Genomic DNA, 16,611 nt, shown 5'->3' on the forward strand with positions numbered 1-16,611 from the left:
AAAAACACCCAAGTTTGTCTCCTCCCAGAGCACAGCTGGGTCTGCTCAGACAGCCATTAAAGTGGGGGACATTGCAGGGGCAGAGATGGCTATTAAAGAGGCCCTTTATTAAAACAAACTTGTTAATTAAAAATAGATAGTGTAGGGCATGTATTGCAGCCAGTCTGCCTGATCCCCTTTTGGTAAATGTTAAACCAGTCATTTCCTTTCAGTACTTTGTCTATCTTTAATGCCTATGTGAGTCCCATAAAATGGGAATAATTAAAATCCCAGGAGAAAATCCAGTGTCTGTGAAACCCATTGCAGCAATAGCAGGACACCTTGATGGCTACAAGCTTGTTACTGCATTGTTAAAAGTCACCCAAAAGTATTTGCCTGTTGCTGGTGTTGCTCCCGCAGCCAGGACGAGATGAGATGAGCTTTGCCTGTGCTGGGGTGTGCTGGCACTGAGCTTTGCTCCCTGGGGTGAGAAGAGGTCTGGGACAGGTAGGAAGCCCCAGGCTTGGTTGGAGATGCATCATTAATGCGAGCAGCACATTGAAACTACAGCCACCGCATCACTGTAGAGTGCAATTAGTAACAGTGGGAATTTTTAGAAAATTGTCTCCACGGAACTTCTGCCAGCTGCAGAAAGGCACCTTCCCTGGGGCTTGCGGTGCTACCAACGGAGAGTCACCCGCCTGCCCCTGGAGACCCTGGGGACAAAGCGGGAGGGAGAGCATCACCTCCCTCCGGAGGGGAAGCTGACCTCTTCTCGGCTCAGCAGGGTCAGCAGCACCCTGGAAACGCGTGCACAGGTCCTTCTGCCGAAGGAGCTTGCCAGCAACGGACACTGAAAACGAGCACGGCCTCTCCCAGCTCCCGGGGACTTTCGGAGACTCTGCTGAAATATTTTCTGCAAAATTGGTCGATCACAGGCTGTTTTGCTGGGAAGGTTTGGCTTTGATGAAGTTCTGCGGGAACCTCATCCAAGGTCTTTCCTGACGTTTCACCTGCTCCTTGGGGTGAGCCGCTGCATGGATGAAAGCCCAGGCTGCAAGGACACTTGCCTGATAACATCCCTCATCCCTGCTTTAAAATATCCCAGGCTCGCTGTAGCTCTCCGTGCCTCTTTCTTTCTACTGATTACCATAGCAGTGAATTTTTAGGGTTGATTCCCTGCCCTCGTAAAGGATTATTTATGTCGATCGCTTCTAAATATACGACCTGATGATTTATTGCCTTGTTTCAGTATTATGGGAGAGTTTAGAAGGCAAACCCCAAGCTGTTTATAATTAATTGTAAGCCAATAATTAAGTCTTTTCTCCTCATTTTCCCATTCCCTTTTCCCACACTAAAATTTACAGGCTCATAAAATTCTTTCCTGTTTGCTGTGGGGAGATATTTTTTTCCCGGTTTTGCCACTTCCCTGCAAGTGAAATTATCACCACCCATTGCATAAGGGTGGGAAAAAGATTATGAAGCAGCTTATTAATCTTCTCCATGGTTTTAGCAAGGCTGAGGTCGCGAGCAGGGCTGTCTGTCATCTTTCATCCCTGCTCAGCGTGTAGGGCATCTGACAAATCCTTTCCGAAGGTAAAAGTCCTGCAGATAGTGGCTCGAATAAGGATATTTCAGATGTTACGAGAAATGAAGAGCTGGCCTGACTCACCCAGGACCTCTGGGGTTAGGGGAATTATACCAATTTTTAGAATTAATTAGAAAATAATAGGGATGTTTCCCCACTGATTTCTTTCAGTGAGTATAACAGTAATTTTTTAATGCACATTTCAAAGAAATTTTTCAACTTTTCCACTTAAGCCAGGCACCCAGTGAAAACAGTGTGGTAAAAACTGGTAACGTTTGAAAAGTATATTAATTTCCAGGTGAATGTTTATAATTTTTAAAGGCTAGTTTTTGGAAAAAAGCCAACCCTCCCCCCTGCCCAGATATTGTTTTATGGCAATTTCCCATCAAAACTAAGCAACAAACGTTTTTCCTAAAACTCTTGCAGGAATTTCTGCCGATTTATGCTCTTATCACCTAGGATTTTTCACTTCTCAGTCCTCAAGAGTTAGTATTAAGCACTAAATAGCAAAGGGGTAAGCATCACAGGCAGTGAAATAAAAAGAGTAATGAAAAAGAGAGAGAAACAGATGAGAAGGCAGCTAAAAAAATGAGAGCAAAACCTGCATCCCCCGTGTATCTGAATCCAGCATGAAAAGGCCAGTTCACGCATGAGATCAGACATAGAAAGAGACATTTGAATCTGTTAAAATGATCAAAGGAGCTGGAGAGGCCAAGAGGGATGGAGATGTCTAACCATCTACCAACATACTGTGCAGGTCTTCAGGAAAGCTTAGAGAAGCCGATGGCGATGGGGAGCAGGCAGCAGTCTCGATGGAGCCTCCCCGGGAGCAGAGAAGGCCAGGAGGACACACCGGACAAAGGCAACGTCATCAAGGTAAGGAGCTGAGGTTTTCTAAAGGCTTCACGTGTCCCATAGTGCCAGTGCTGCAACCCATCTCATGGTCCTTTCTCTAGTGCTGTGTACCTGGAGCAGAAGCAGAGATGTTCTCTACTGCTGATCTGGCTTAGATGTCACTTCAGGTGGACATGGACATCTACTCCGGTGTCCTCAGTGTGTGCTAGAAGGGTTTTCTAACATGTCCAATGGTTTCTAAGCAGATGTTGGAGCAGGTGCTGAGGGACCTGCAACCCCTTTGCACCGCGGAGCAGCAGTTCATTGAGAAATTCTTCCAGCTAAGCCAGGACACTGCAGACCTGCAGGTGCTGGAGGTAAGCGTGAGGACTATGTCCTCTCCAGTCCCATTAGCCAGTCCTCCCTCCAGCTTGATACAAGCCTCAGCAGGCACAGTGGGGTAGCTGCTTACCTCTACCAGATACCTGAGCTCTCCTGGGCTCTTGTCCTCTAGCAACTGTCAGTGGTGTCGGTAGTGGGGAAGCTTAAGACCTCCTGATGACAGAGGAGAATTGAACTGAACTTAATTGATAGCTCCAGCAAAATCACAGGATCTCTCAGCGTTAAACACAGGACTCCAATATGAAGCAGCAGGAATGAAACCCAGATCTCAAGTTTTCCTTTCTGGGGGAAGGCAAACAAATCATAATTTCCATCCCATTCTTTCTTTCAGGCATCTGCCACTAAGGGAGGAGACAGCATGGCATCTCCAGAGGACCCTCCTTGCACCAAGCCTCGGAGCCAGTACGTGGGTGATGAGATGCAGCCGGCTGCTCTGACAGGGGCATGGTCTGGAGTGTCCTACAGGAACTGCCTGAGGAACCGATGGAGGGATTTTTTGTGTTTTTTTCACTCTTGACCATCCTGATATCAACTAAGTGGTCTCACGTTTGCACCCTGGAAAGCAAAAAGCCAGGTGGCATGGCAGCTGAGCATGCAGAGAGGCTGAGCAGAACCTACTGGTTCTGCCTCTCCCCAGCACAGCAGCTCTGCTTCAGGGTGGATCAGAAAGTGAGGTTTATGTTTCATGGAAAGCCCTATGTTTTGATTGGTTTTATTTCCTTATTAGCAATGTCATAAAGTGAAAATACACTAGGGAACAGAAATCTTAACAAAAACTGTCAGCATAAAACCACTGAAATTTTTCATTTGGCTGGCAAAAAAGGACATTTCAACGTCCTCCCACAAGCAGAGATGGTGAAGAGTTGAAGGATGATCCAAGCATAAACAGGCTCCACTGCGATACAGAAGGCTTTGATTCTTTCTTTAGCTTTGCCCTTGCCTCTGCAGCTGGCCATAGGGCCAGTGCCCCTCTCCATTTAATTGCTTACTTTTTTGGTTTTTTTAAGACTAGAAGAACCTACGACTCGGCTGCTGAGCGAGATCTTCAGTTGCCTGGAACCAGAGCTGAAAGGATTTCTGGATGTCTGCAATAAGGTCCACCAATTTGGCTGCCTGCAGGTCCTGGTTACCTTGAATGATTCCATCTTTGAGATGTGGGGCTCTTCCTCAGCTCTCCCCTCGTCCTTCCTCAACACTGTCCTGGGCAACATGCTGCTCCTGGCCAAGAGCAGCTTCAACAAATGCATTGTGAGTGTCAGTAGGAGTAAGCCCAAGTAGACCTGAGTAATGTTTGACCTCCTACAGAATCTTCTAAACTTCTAACATGATCTTCATTGAAGGCAGTACTGGTTTATATCAGGCAGGGATCTGGTTCTTTGGTTTTGGGAGGACTAGATCCTCATTGCGTCAACGATTGTGTCTGTGTGAGGGAGGTGGGACACAAATAAACCTAAGTGCCATCTGTGCCTCCTCTTACCAGGATGGTCAAACCAAAGGGGTTTCCCCCATATAGAGTAATGGGAGGCTGTGAGAGTGACAGCAACATGTCAGATGGCTGGAGCCAAGCTCTCCCGTTCTCCTGCTGGCACAGCAGGACATGCTCCAGGACCAAGCAGCAGGAAGGGGAGCTGGGGGGGGGGGGGGTGAGAACCTGTCAGAATTGGCCAAGGAACCTGGCCCTGAGTCCACTGAGGTCAAGGGAAGCCGCATGTTGACATCAACTGTGTATGTGGCAAGACCTGGAGCAGCAAGTCTGCTCATAAACCAGCCTGAGAAGTGCAAGAAATGGCAGCGGTGAACACCTCTGCCCTAGGAGCTGCGGGTGTCTGCATGGGGACATTGCAGCACTGTGTCTGAGCAAAGAACCGTATAGCCTGGGAGACCAGGTACGCTGACTCCAGGAGAGCAGCTTCATGTCCAGCCTCAAACAAGGAAGCTCACGTATCTTCCCATAGAAGATGTTGTAAATGGAGAAAGTGATACACACAACTGATTACTTTGCTTGTTTTCTGGCCTCTGCCTTAGTGCGCCGTAAAATGAGGCTGGGGCCACGTCAGATCTGAGAGTGCCATGTCTTGTGTGTTGTTGCCAGGGGACCTTGTGCAAGGAGATTGAAGAGGCAAAGATGCCCAGCAAGATGAAAGGCGGGATCCTGCCCTCCGTGAGCCGCTTTGAGGAGTTTGTGAACTTCTCGGAGGAGGTGTTCAGGACAGCTCGGCGGAGAGGGGAGCTGGACAAAGCACATCTCAGGCTGGCCAGCAGCGTCTTCAGCAGCGGTGAGTACAAAGGCTGGCGGCTGGATGCATCAGTCAGGCAAATGTATACCTGCAGCTTCAGGAGTTACTAGCAATCATCTGAGCCACCAGGGCAGGGTATGTGCAAGCTACCTGCTGCCGGGGCATTGCCTGGGGCTGAAACTGCCTTCGCTGAGCAAGAGCCTGGGAGCATCAGACAAATTCAGGGAGTGTGGCATGCCAAGTGCATGGTATCTGCCACACCGGGATGGTCCCAGTTGTGACAGGGCTGAGACACGTGTGCTTAGCTTTGAGTCTAATGTCAACCTCTCCTTTCCCACTATGGAGGCAGTAGCTCCTCACTACAGATGAGACTCTTCTTACAAATGCAGAGGTCTTGGGAGCAGTGACAGCCAAAGAGCAACTCCCCCCAAAACACCAAGGCGTATTGGTAGGGAGAGAGGGGTCGGGAGAGCGAGGCAGGTAGCTTTCTGTGTTGGCAGGTCCCTGTGTTGTCCCAGCTGGTGCTCACAGCTGTTTGTCAGTGGAGGGACCCTGTTTCCCAGCTTGGAGAGGGCCTGAGGGGCTGCAGAAGTAACAGCTCCAAGCCTCTGAACCACAGATCACAAGGTGGCGTAGAGAGGCAGCTCCTACCTGCAGATGAGCCAGTGAATAGCAGCTCATAAATCCATGAACACAGCCCCTTCCAGGCTCCAACAATATTTACAGCGAAGCAGGTGAGATAGGGAATCAAGCTAATGAACAGGGATCAGTGTTTGCATTACAGATAGTCACTCTCTCCGGTACTGGAAGAAGTCAGACGGTTCAAATGAGACAGCCTAATGACACGTTTACTGCCATGGGTGAGAAGGCCCCCCTCTGTTCTGCATGCACAATGAGCTACTCGAGCTCTCGCCCTCTCCAGACCAGCTGGCAAGCGTCTGGCAGCGCGGTGAGCCATACCTCTGCTCGGCAGGCTGAGCGCGTGCCACGCTGATGTGCTGTTCTGGCACCCAGGTCAGAAACAGATTTGGACAGGGCTGGGCTTGGATGTCTCTGCACCCTTTTGGGTAAACAGTTATTAAATGTCATGACCCCAAAGCTCTGCAAGGCAAGGAGGTTGAAGAGCTGAACAACCTGTGATGATGCTCACCTCAGCTCTTGGTTAAACTCTCCACTGGTGACCAAAGCCTGACAGCATCTGCATCCCATGTCCCTCCTGACCCAGCCTGCAGGGTCTTCTCTCCAGACCTGATTTGTTGCTTTCTTTTAAGTCAATAGTCTGTCCTCAGCAAGCCTGAAGGTGAACACAGATATGGTCATGATGGAAAATTTCCACCACATTCATTGCTTCCTGTGCCAAAAGAAGATCCACTGCTTGGAGGGCAAGAAGAGGGAAGCCAAGCAAAGGTATAGCGAGCACATGGAGAAATATGTCATCAAGTACCTGGGCCAGCCACTGGAGAAGCTCAATGTGAGTACAGGATAAGCTGACCCTTGCCTGGGTCTCAAAGGCCAACTGCACTGCCCAATATTATGAATTAACTGGTGTTCAAATCACCCCTCCCCAAACCCAGTCTGGGATTATATTAGTGTGTTGTCACATCCCCAATGTTCTCACACCTTCTCTGACCACTTGCTGCTGAGTTCCACCATGCAGCACAGCCCCAGCAGCATCAGATGCTGGTACCAGCTCTGCAACTCAGCCTCCGTGCAGAGCGTGAGGACCCGTTCAGAGCCCCCGCTCCGGGTTGCGTGCCTGCATATGGCAGATGCTAGTTTCTTTTTGCATGGCTGCCTAGACTAATAAGTGTAACGCAGCTTCACGCTTCCCAAGCGGCTGCTTTGTTAACTGAGCTAAGAGCATCTGGCTTTCCTAACTCAAACAGGCATGCCCCTTCCTCCCAGAGATGATGGCTGCTCCCAAGACCCCTCCTTGCTCTGCTCCTTCTGCCTTCTCACTGGCCTAAAATGTCTCACAGACTGAGATCAGCTTGAATTATTTATAGGGCCTGTTACTTTCAATTTGTTTCCAGTCTTTGCTGTCAAACATCTTGTAGGTTTGACTGGAAGATCAGCTTGGTGTCTCAGGCTACCTGCAGCCCTGCTATGTTAATGGCTTAAATCCTTCCTCTGTGAGGGGAAGTATAATCTCATTGCTCACAACAAAGCGAAACGAGTAACATACGACGGTAGTTGGATTGCGTTCTGCTCAGGGATTTCCAGAGTCCTGACATGGCCTTCTCTAGCAGACCACAGAGCTCTTCAGGTTTGAGCACAATTCACTAACATCAAGAGAAGTTGCAAAGAGGCCTAAGTAATGTAGGAGCCCATTTCTTTTTTTGAAAACAGCTTATACATTTACGAACCTCTTTTCCCCTGAAAATCCCTAGGATATAGGGTATTTCTCCACAGCGAAATCGCAGTGGAAATACCCAAGACAGCAAACAGATTATTGGGCTGTCTGAACAGGAGGGTAGACAGTAGGTTGAAGGAAGTGATTATTCCCTTTTTTCAGCGTTCATTAGACCAGATGTGGAATACCATGTCCAGCTGTGGAAGAGATAGATAGAGATGTATGTCACATCCACCTGTGACAAGAGATGTTGCTAAACTGGAGCAAGGCCAGTGGAGGGCCACCAACATGGTGAGGAGAGTCTGAAAGAGCCGGACTTGGTCAGCCTGGAGAAGAAACAATTTCAGGGGTACCTAGTAGCCACCTTCCCTAGAAGATTACTGAGGTGCACAGCAGGATGATGAGCGACAACAGTCAGAAAATGTAAAAAGGAAGGTTCCAGCTAGATAGAAGGAAAAAATGACTATAAGGATAATTAAGCATTGAAACAGTCTGTCCAGAGAGGCTGCACAGTCTCTATCCTTGAAGGTTTTCAAGACCTACCTTGAGAAATGCTCCAGGTACCCTCATTTGAATTCAGCGTTGAACCTGCTTTGAGCAGGAGGTTGAACTAGAGACCTCCCGAGGTCCCTTCCAGCCCGACCGATTCTGTGTCTGAAAAGCTCATGCAGAAAAAAAAATATTTGTCAGCATTGAGCTTTTTGTGGAGCTACACTGCTCCCGGTACTTTTCTGAAAGCTAGCTGAGGTCTGTATCCCTTGGGGTTGGCATAGCCCTGGGCTCTCAAGCAACAGCCATGCTTGGGGTGGGACATGTGCTCCTTTTGAAACTCCTCCCCGCAAAACAGCCTTCCCTGCTTTCATACTGTATCCTGGAAGAACCGCGAAAACTTGAGTTTTGCTTTACACTTTTGCAGATTCTGGGATCCCCGAGCCCCATCTCTGGCTCCAAACCCTCTGTAGTGAGCAAAGCTGTATGAAGCACCAAGGAACATGAGTGATTTTTCCAGCAGTCCCATTGCTCCATGGTACTGCAACCCTTAGAGATGCTGCTTGCCAAGCAGGGAGGGAAGAGAACTGATGAAATTCCCTATGCCCTGCTTTCCCGGAGGATAAACAATGCTCAATACTTCATTTCCACTTAATTAGACATGGGAAGGGAACTGAGGAAAGCGGTCAGGTTTCAGCCCTGACGCAGGAGTCTGCCTTGGGTTAGCTCATCAGCGAATGTCTCCTTGCCTTTCCAGCACTTCTTTGAAGGGGTGAAAGCCCGTGTGGCTCAAGGGGTGAAAGAAGAAGAGGTCAGCTTTCAGCTGGCCTACAGCAAGCAAGAGCTGAGGAAGGTCATTGAAAAATACCCTGGCAAGGAAGTAAAAAGAGCCCTTGAGACCCTCTACAGGAAAATCCACAAGTATCTCTCCCCAGAGGAAAATCTTTTGCCGGTAATTGGAGTGTGATCTGGGTGCAATGCTATGATGTTTTGGAGGGTTCAGGACTGCAAAGCATGTATAGCTGTCACGGGCTGAAGAAGGGAGCTGACGGTCTGTTTTTCCCTAGGTGGTGTGGCACGCTATGGAGCAGGAGTTCATACATCAGTACCAAGAGTTTGAGGATCTGATCCAACGCTGTTACGCAGGGTCAGGGATTGCCATGGACTTCACCATGGAGGACTTGCTGAGCTACTTCAACTCCATCACTCTGTCTAATATGTAGAGGCAACCCTCTCTGGATGTCTTTTGGGAGCAGCTCAGGAACCCTTGTCTGCAGCAATACCTTTAAGGAGCCAAACTCAAAACCCTTCCCAAGCTGAAGTTTGATATACAGGGGTCCCATCCTGAACTTAATGCCAAAGTGCTTCTGACGTGTTGGTCTTAGCCAAGACCTCCCTTGGGGAAGTGGAGTTCTCAGACCAAACCACAGCTTCCCTGCTCCAAGAAATCATTATGCAGCTAGTAAAAAAAAAAAAACTTCCCAAACCTCAAATTTCTGCCAAAGTGAGTGCTGGTGCTGTACCTCTTCAGCAGACCACTTACCAGTGCAGCTGAACAGTGAAAGGCATCTTCTCTCCAGGAACTCTCTCCTTTTTATCCACTCCCAGATTTCACAGTGAACCTGTGCTAAAACAAGAGGGTTACACCACACTGAGACACCCAGATGTGTGTAGTGTTGCTATATCCAGGTATCAGAACATGCACCATTGCTCTACCAGCCCTTCAGTAGAGACAGATGAAAGTTCAGAGTTATTAACATAAAAGGTTTTATTGCTTTTAGCTAAGAAAAGACTTACTTGCATGTAAACTGGAGCAGAGCAAATGCTACAGTTCTAGAGATCCACACTGGTCTCTCAGGGAGTTGCTTGTTCCTACCCCATTTTCTTACAAAGCATCCTATGGCAATGTCACAACTCGCTAATATATTGTTGTTGAAAACACGGCCTCTGTATCTTGTGATGATAATCATGGGGCTAACACGCTGTCCCTTATAACCTTCTCCCTAAAAAACTGAAGAACCTGAATGAACTCTTTGGTTCAGTACAAAATAACAGTCAGGTCCACAGTGATGACATGGGGTCAAGGACCAGGATAGCAGTCTCTAAGCTGAAGTCCAGACCAGCAGGGTCATTGGCCAGGTAAGAGGCACATCTGGGGCTAGGCTGGAGACCAGCACCCCTACACCAAAACTCAGGCATGGAGTGAAGGCCCTGAGAAGAGCTTAAATATGCTCGAGGGCCCATGGATGTGGGTGGAAGTCCCCAGGTGAGGTTGGTCAGGGCTATTAAGTCCAATTAGTGCCCTCAAAGCCTTGTCAGGTGTCAATGTCAATGGTCCTGTTCCTAGCACCTGCGAGAACAACTTTAGGAGTTCTAGTAAAAAAACGATATTGGGATTTTTCCCAAGAAAATGAGGTTTGGGAGGTCCACCTGCTGCTTGTCCCTCTGTCTGCCAGCCCCACTGTGTAGCTATTGAACCTCTTGATCTGGAGTGGACAGGACAGCAGAAATCACCAAGACAGTCAGCTCCTGCATGTCTTGATAAAATCAGGGGCTGACAGAGGCAAGAGGTGTCGACAGCCTCCTCTGCAGCGCAAGCCAAGCAGCTCTCTGTCCTGCTTGCCCCACTCCAGGCCAGCTGGCACAAGGCTGCTGCAGAGCCCACAGGAGTGGGCTGTCACCCATGTTTCTAAAGTAAATGTGGTCTGTTTTCCGTAATTACCCTCAGGGCAGATTTATGAGCCTCTTTCCCCATTCAGAGCATTGGCATCCTCTTCTTTTCTGTTGTTTTGTGTTGAGACCGGTGGCAGTCCCCCACTGGAGGACTCTTAAGGGACACCACCGTGCTGGGGAGGAACAGCCTTTAGATGAGCTCTGGCTGTGGGATTTCCACCTCAGCTCTGCCTTCTCCAGTGTAAGTAAACCCACAGCGACCTTCAAGACAAGGAAGGCACGAGGGTGATGTTGCCTGTCCCGGGATTAGCTTTTCTAACCTACTCGGCCTCACCATTGCTAGTTGACAGTAGATGACAACCCATGAAGTAGCTTTGGGGGAAATTCTGTGGGTCAACTTGGACAATGAGAGGAGAAAAATCCAAAAAGGATGTACGAAAAGGATACAGGCACTTTGACTGCTCCCTCCCACAGCAACCCACAGATGTCCTTTCCCTTGACCTGAGACAAAAAACCTATTTTCAGCTATTTCCACATATCAGAAATTCTGGTTTTATCTGCTGTGTGGCTGTACACAGTGAAGTGTGGGCAGCTTGGGTGGAGAAGGTCTAGGCAGAACGATTTTAACACAGGATGTCCTGTGCCTTGAACCACTCGCCCAGCAGCTTTTCTGCAGCCTGAACTACTCACTCCTTTGGAGCCAACTGCCCAGAGAGCTTCAGACCTTTCAAAACTCCATTTTATTTTTGCCAGATTTGGGTTTTGTAGAGGAAGATAAAGAAAATCTCTAACTCTGTCTTGGGCCACAGAGAACCCCTCTGGACATGTCTGTTTGCAGGAAGGGGTGTCCAAAAAGGTGCCCAAAGCTGTGCACATCCCCCGAGGCTCCTTTTCTGTTGCTCCTTGCTACATGTTGGCTGTTAGCATGGCACCCACAGCTCATATATCTGTTACTGGTGGGAGCTTGCAGTGCTCCCAGGACAGCCAGTGTCTCGCAGGGCAATAAGACCTCAGCACATTGCAAGGTAGAAAATAATCTCAAAGGCAAAGAGGTGAACGGGCACGTTGCCCGCTGCCGAGGAGGTGGGGAACCTGCTGCAGCTGCTTGCCACAGCTCCTCCTCTCCAGGGATCTCCTTGCTTCTTCTTACCAGTAAGTCACCCCAGTCTGAGCACCAAGCTCAACTGCGTGCTTTAATATAGCACATTAACGCATCTTTCCCTTGGGAAGGGAAAGATATGTGGTTAAAATATCCAGACTCTTTTTCTGGGATTTTTCAAGCAACTCTATGTAGTTGGACTTTTGTGTCCTTTGGGTCAAGGTACACCTCTGCGGGGAGCAGTGCTCAGAGCTCCTGTTTCTAATCTCATTGTTCCTCCCCTCCTGTGAAGTTGCTGCTCGCATAGCTCGGCTCCAGGAGGAAGAGGACGGTCATAAGGGAACCGTCCGGCACCGGCTTGCCCAGCTCTTCAGCCTCTCTCACAGGTACTCAGCCTATTTTTGCAGTCCAATTTCCCTGCAGTTGTTTGCTGAGGGGCTCACGTGGGAGGGGAGGGTTGTGTGGGCAAGGTTTGCTAGGCAGGAGGTGGGAGCTGCAGGCTGTGACATGAGGGCCCTGCAACTTGGGAGCACCCAGGAAGAATTCCTGGGTGGAAAGGACTTTGCAGAGGGACTGAGCCCAGGTTGCTCGGAGGTGAGGCCGTTAAACACCAAATGCCATCTGCAGCAAGGAGGAGCAGTGACTTTCCACTGCCTCTGTTAACCAGTGCAATCACTGGGCATAGCCCAGGCCATGCTGTGGTTCCAGCTTGGGCTTGGGGACGATGGGGTCCTGCTCCAAGCAAGCTCCTCTGCGGTGAGCAGATGCCCCAGTGAAACCGAGCCTGGTTTTATGCTGACCTTGCTCCTGTGTCAGCAGGGCTTTGAGATGTCTCCTTGCCAGACATTTCCCATGCACTCTGCTGCAGAAGGGCAATGCCGGAGGATATGAACCCAACATAAGAGAAAACACCAAAAACCAGTGTAAACCCAGGCTATTGAGTCCCCCATACCCTCACGCTGCATGTCCTTGAACCTGTGGCATCAGCCTCGCCCTCTGCCTCCTGATGATGTCCAGCAGTTCGAAGGCAAATGACAAGGCAAAAAGCGGTTGGTGTTGTGGGCTGCTCTCCTGATTTGTGCCACTTCGTGCTGCATTAGTGTTGAGGGGGTTTATTTTCCACCCATTTTTTTTTTTCCTGAGAGGCAGCAGGAGTGTTGGGCTTCCCTTGCACAAGGATGTCAGTGGAGAACCTGTTGAGGGTCTCAGAAGAGTGAATTGTCATTTGCATCAGGATTTGGGGCTTTTTAAGAGCAAGAAGTAAATGTATCTAAGTAGAGAGCTGTTACTGATTTGAAGGGAACTTGACTTCATTTGTCACGGAGGGGCTTGTCACAACCCTCCTAGTTTCCACAGCCAGGTTTTCTGAAGGTAAAATCAACCAAACCCAAAATGAAATGAAAACTTCACAGCCTCCCGAAAACATCATTCAGGCCACCAGGGCCAACTCCATTTCCTTTTCACAGCTTGGTGCAAAGGTGCTCCCAGGCTCTGGAGAACAGCAGGAAGACCTGCTGCCATTGAGTCAAGCAGCCTGAGCCTGCTTTAAATGTGTGTTGATGATCAGGGGTTCAGGGAGCATCAGAGGGTCACTGGAGTCATCAGAGCAGGAGCATCAGGGATCCTGCTCTGGTGCAGATGGGGCTGAAGTGAAGCAGAGACGTGACAAGTAGGTCACTGAAATATTTACAGCACTCTTGATTTTCCTAAAACGGGTTTTCCCCTGCCAAGCCACCATGTCACAGTCCCAGAGCCCTCACCCATTTGCCCCTTGGGCTGAGTCCCACAGTGCAGCCACGTTGGTGGCAAGTTCCCATCCTCTTGGCACTCCTCAGGGCCACAGTCCCTATCTTATGGTCCATGTTTTATAGCTACATTATATAGGCACCAGAAGGGATTCTGTCCCCTTCCTGCAAGATAAGGACACAGCACATTTCCATGGGGACACTAAGCAGCTGCCTCAGCCCTGCTGCCCTCTTCTCCCAGGAATATTCTTCCCCCAGAGATGTTTCCTACAGCACTGCCAGGGCCCAGCTTGTCTTCACTCTCTGTTTTTGCTCCACCTCAATGAGTGTCCGCACCTGGACATGAAGAAGGTTGGGAGGACACCAGAAGGAGTGGGAGGGATGGATCACACACATGGGCCATCCTTGGTGCACACAGGTTTTTGTGCATTGGGAGCTCAGCATCTTGGTGACATCAGCCCTCAGCGAGTTCACCCAGCTGGTCCTCCACATCTGGCCCCAGCCAGGGGCTCTGACATACTCAGGTCCCACCAGAGCAAAGCAGGGGTCTGAGGCCCTTCCAGGGAGGAGAATTTATTGCTTCTGTACTTGTGCCATCTGCAGGCCAGAAAAAAACCTGTTTGATCTCCATTCAGAGTTCAGTTCACAGCTGCCTGGACCTCTTCTCTGAGCAGCTGGATGCTCCTAACCTTCATCATCTGTGGTTTGGCATGCTAGTTCCCAGTCCCGAGATGTCCTGGAAGGAGAAGGGTATGAATCCACCCCCATGTTTCATGCAGCGCCTGGACCACCTTGTGTTGACTGTGAAGAACATTGAGGACACTGTGGCCTTTTATTCCAAAGTCCTGGGCATGGAGGTGGTGACTTTCAAGGTAACATGGGGGACAGGCTCATCTCAGGTCTAGGGAAGCTGGAACTGCAGTTCTGGGCCAGTGGCTGGTCCTTGTGGATCTCTGATAGGATCTCTGGGGCATCTGCTTGGAGTGGGGCTGGTAGGACCAGCACAAGCTGCAGGCCATCAAGCTCTGAGTTTCAACAGAGTCAAGCTGAGTCAGAGGGAAGTCCAAACCATGCTGCAGTGACAAAAAAAAAAAGAAAGGGCCTTTGAAAAACTATTTCTAGGACTGAAGGAAGAGAACCCTCAAATCCACACATCCTCTAAAGATGTCTGACAGGCTCTTGTTTTGATATTTCCATTGGCAAAGAGAGGAAAAGATGGTTGACATTTTTAGAACAGCCCCAACTCATCTCCTGCCCAAGCTTCAGGCCGCTTGGCCTGTTTTGGATGTACACACTGCACCTTTTTAACTTCCAAACTTGTGTCCTTCTCTCCTGCCCCATCAGGTCTCTTAGAAGCAGTTCCACTCATATCCCAAGGCTACAGTGAGCCTCAGTTTGTTCTTCAGGCGGGCACAGATGGCAGGTCACTGACCTGCATATCCATGGGGTCTCAGGACTCGGCTGCCATATGAGCCTGCAGAAATCTCCTTGAGAGTCTGCAAAGAAAAGAGATGCCAAAACATCCCTCCTCACCCTCTTCCCATTGCCTCATCTTTGTTCCCACCGCGGTGTCAGCCTGTGCATTATTTGTGTGGCTGCCCCACAGGCAGGATGGAGAGTACTCCAAACTGAAAACATACATCATTATGGTTTGGAAGTAGCTGCATGTGGCTGTAGGGCTTTCTTGGGTCACTCCACATTTCCAGGGATGTCATGGGAGCCTTGCAGTGGCCAGTTCTTGTCTTGGGTTGCCACAGCAGGAGCCCAGAGTCAGCAGGACTACAGCCAGGACCCCAGGACTTTTAGGACTACACAGGTGATGGGATGCTGAAGGCTTCCAGCCCAGTAAGTCTCATTGCACTTTGATTCTTTTCTTTGGGGACAGGGAAATCGCAAAGCTTTACATTTTGGCAACCAGAAGTTTAACCTACATGAAGCTGGGAAGGAGTTTGAACCCAAGGCTCGGTGCCCACTCCCTGGCTCTGCAGATATCTGCCTTATCACACAGGTGCCCCTGGACCAGCTGCTGGATCATCTGAAGGTGAGGAAGGTGTAGAGTGTGCACAGACCAGTGTGGTCCTGGAAGGCATGAAGCCAGAACCTCCCAAGTGACACTTTCAGGGTCTGTGTCTTGGGGAATGTCAGAATTGTCTCATCTAACAGCTCATGTTTTCAAGGCTGGGGGGGAAGAGTGCACAACACCCTGATAAGACTACCTTAAGCATTAAAACCCTGCCCTTACGTGTCTTGCCAGGCCTGTGGGGTGATCATTGAAGAAGGTCCCGTGGCCAGAACTGGTGCCATGGGTCCAATAACATCTGTCTACTTCCGAGACCCTGATGAGAACCTGATTGAGGTTTCCAGGTACAGCACAGACGTGACTGCAGCCAGCGGAGGAGAACCCTAACCACAACCCCATACTCTGTCTGCATCCCAGCAGGAGAAAGGATGCAGAGGCCAGGCTTTTGATGGACAGTTTCAGGTTCAAGCATTTATTTTGCAAACCTAGGACAAGTCTCAAATCCCAGCCATAAAAGTAGCACTGCATGAACCTTGAGAGCTTTCCCAAGGCAGCCTGCTCAGTTCTCGCCCCTGGGTGTGAATCCTATTTTATAAATCACCACTGATGGAGACTTCATGACCTTCTTGAAAGATCTGTCCTGCTGCTGCTGCACTACTCTTGTTGGGACATTTTCCTAATGTCTGACACCCCTTTTGCTGCAGTTGAAGCCCCTCATTTCTACACTATCCTCCATGAACACAAAGAACCTGTCATTCCTCTCCTCTTAATAGTCACTTTTACACAGCTGAAGATTTCTGTTTCCCTTCTCCTCCGTCTGCCTGCTTGGCTTGACTCAGGCTGGCTGGCACTGGTGGTTCTCACACCAAGCCAGCGGTTTAAATCCAGCTGTGACTATTGAAACCCACTTCCTGCCTGAGAACTGGGAACTTGGCCTCAGTGTCTGACACACAAAGCGCTCCTGAGGCTGAAGCTCTGTGCCTCATACTCAGCTCTGCATAAGTAGTTATAGGATTCCTGTCACCCAGGATGGGAAAGTTCAGAGATGCGATGGCTGCGTGGAGGGGAGAGTGTCTAAAGTCAGTGAGTCCACCTAGATTTATGCAGGGATGAGGGGGAAATAAGGTGCTAAGAAGATGCTGGCATCAGACAGGAAACATCGTCTCCCCCTTGCAACCCAGCCTGGTTGCCC

The 16,611-nt window shown here is 49.5% G+C and overlaps 2 protein-coding genes across 2 annotated transcripts in view; both read left to right on the top strand.

Moving 5' to 3' along the window:
• Window positions 1-9,105, top strand: part of LOC142415239 (exocyst complex component 1-like) — a 30,586-nt gene extending 21,481 nt beyond the window's left edge. The window contains exons 10-17 of the mRNA XM_075513313.1: window positions 2,325-2,443; window positions 2,668-2,778; window positions 3,135-3,205; window positions 3,811-4,051; window positions 4,896-5,079; window positions 6,312-6,511; window positions 8,640-8,834; window positions 8,950-9,105. Coding sequence (XP_075369428.1) covers window positions 2,325-2,443; window positions 2,668-2,778; window positions 3,135-3,205; window positions 3,811-4,051; window positions 4,896-5,079; window positions 6,312-6,511; window positions 8,640-8,834; window positions 8,950-9,105 — 1,277 coding nt within the window. The remainder of the gene's footprint in view (window positions 1-2,324; window positions 2,444-2,667; window positions 2,779-3,134; window positions 3,206-3,810; window positions 4,052-4,895; window positions 5,080-6,311; window positions 6,512-8,639; window positions 8,835-8,949) is intronic.
• A 5,004-nt stretch (window positions 9,106-14,109) lies between these two features.
• Window positions 14,110-15,806, top strand: GLOD5 (glyoxalase domain containing 5). The gene is made up of 3 exons (XM_075513468.1): window positions 14,110-14,271; window positions 15,285-15,440; window positions 15,654-15,806. The coding sequence occupies exons 1-3, from the start codon at window positions 14,110-14,112 to the stop codon at window positions 15,804-15,806; spliced, it is 471 nt and encodes a 156-aa protein (XP_075369583.1).
• Window positions 15,807-16,611: the final 805 nt, after the last annotated feature.

The sequence above is a fragment of the Mycteria americana genome, chromosome 10 (genome assembly GCF_035582795.1).
Source record: "Mycteria americana isolate JAX WOST 10 ecotype Jacksonville Zoo and Gardens chromosome 10, USCA_MyAme_1.0, whole genome shotgun sequence".
Lineage (NCBI taxonomy): Eukaryota > Metazoa > Chordata > Aves > Ciconiiformes > Ciconiidae > Mycteria > Mycteria americana.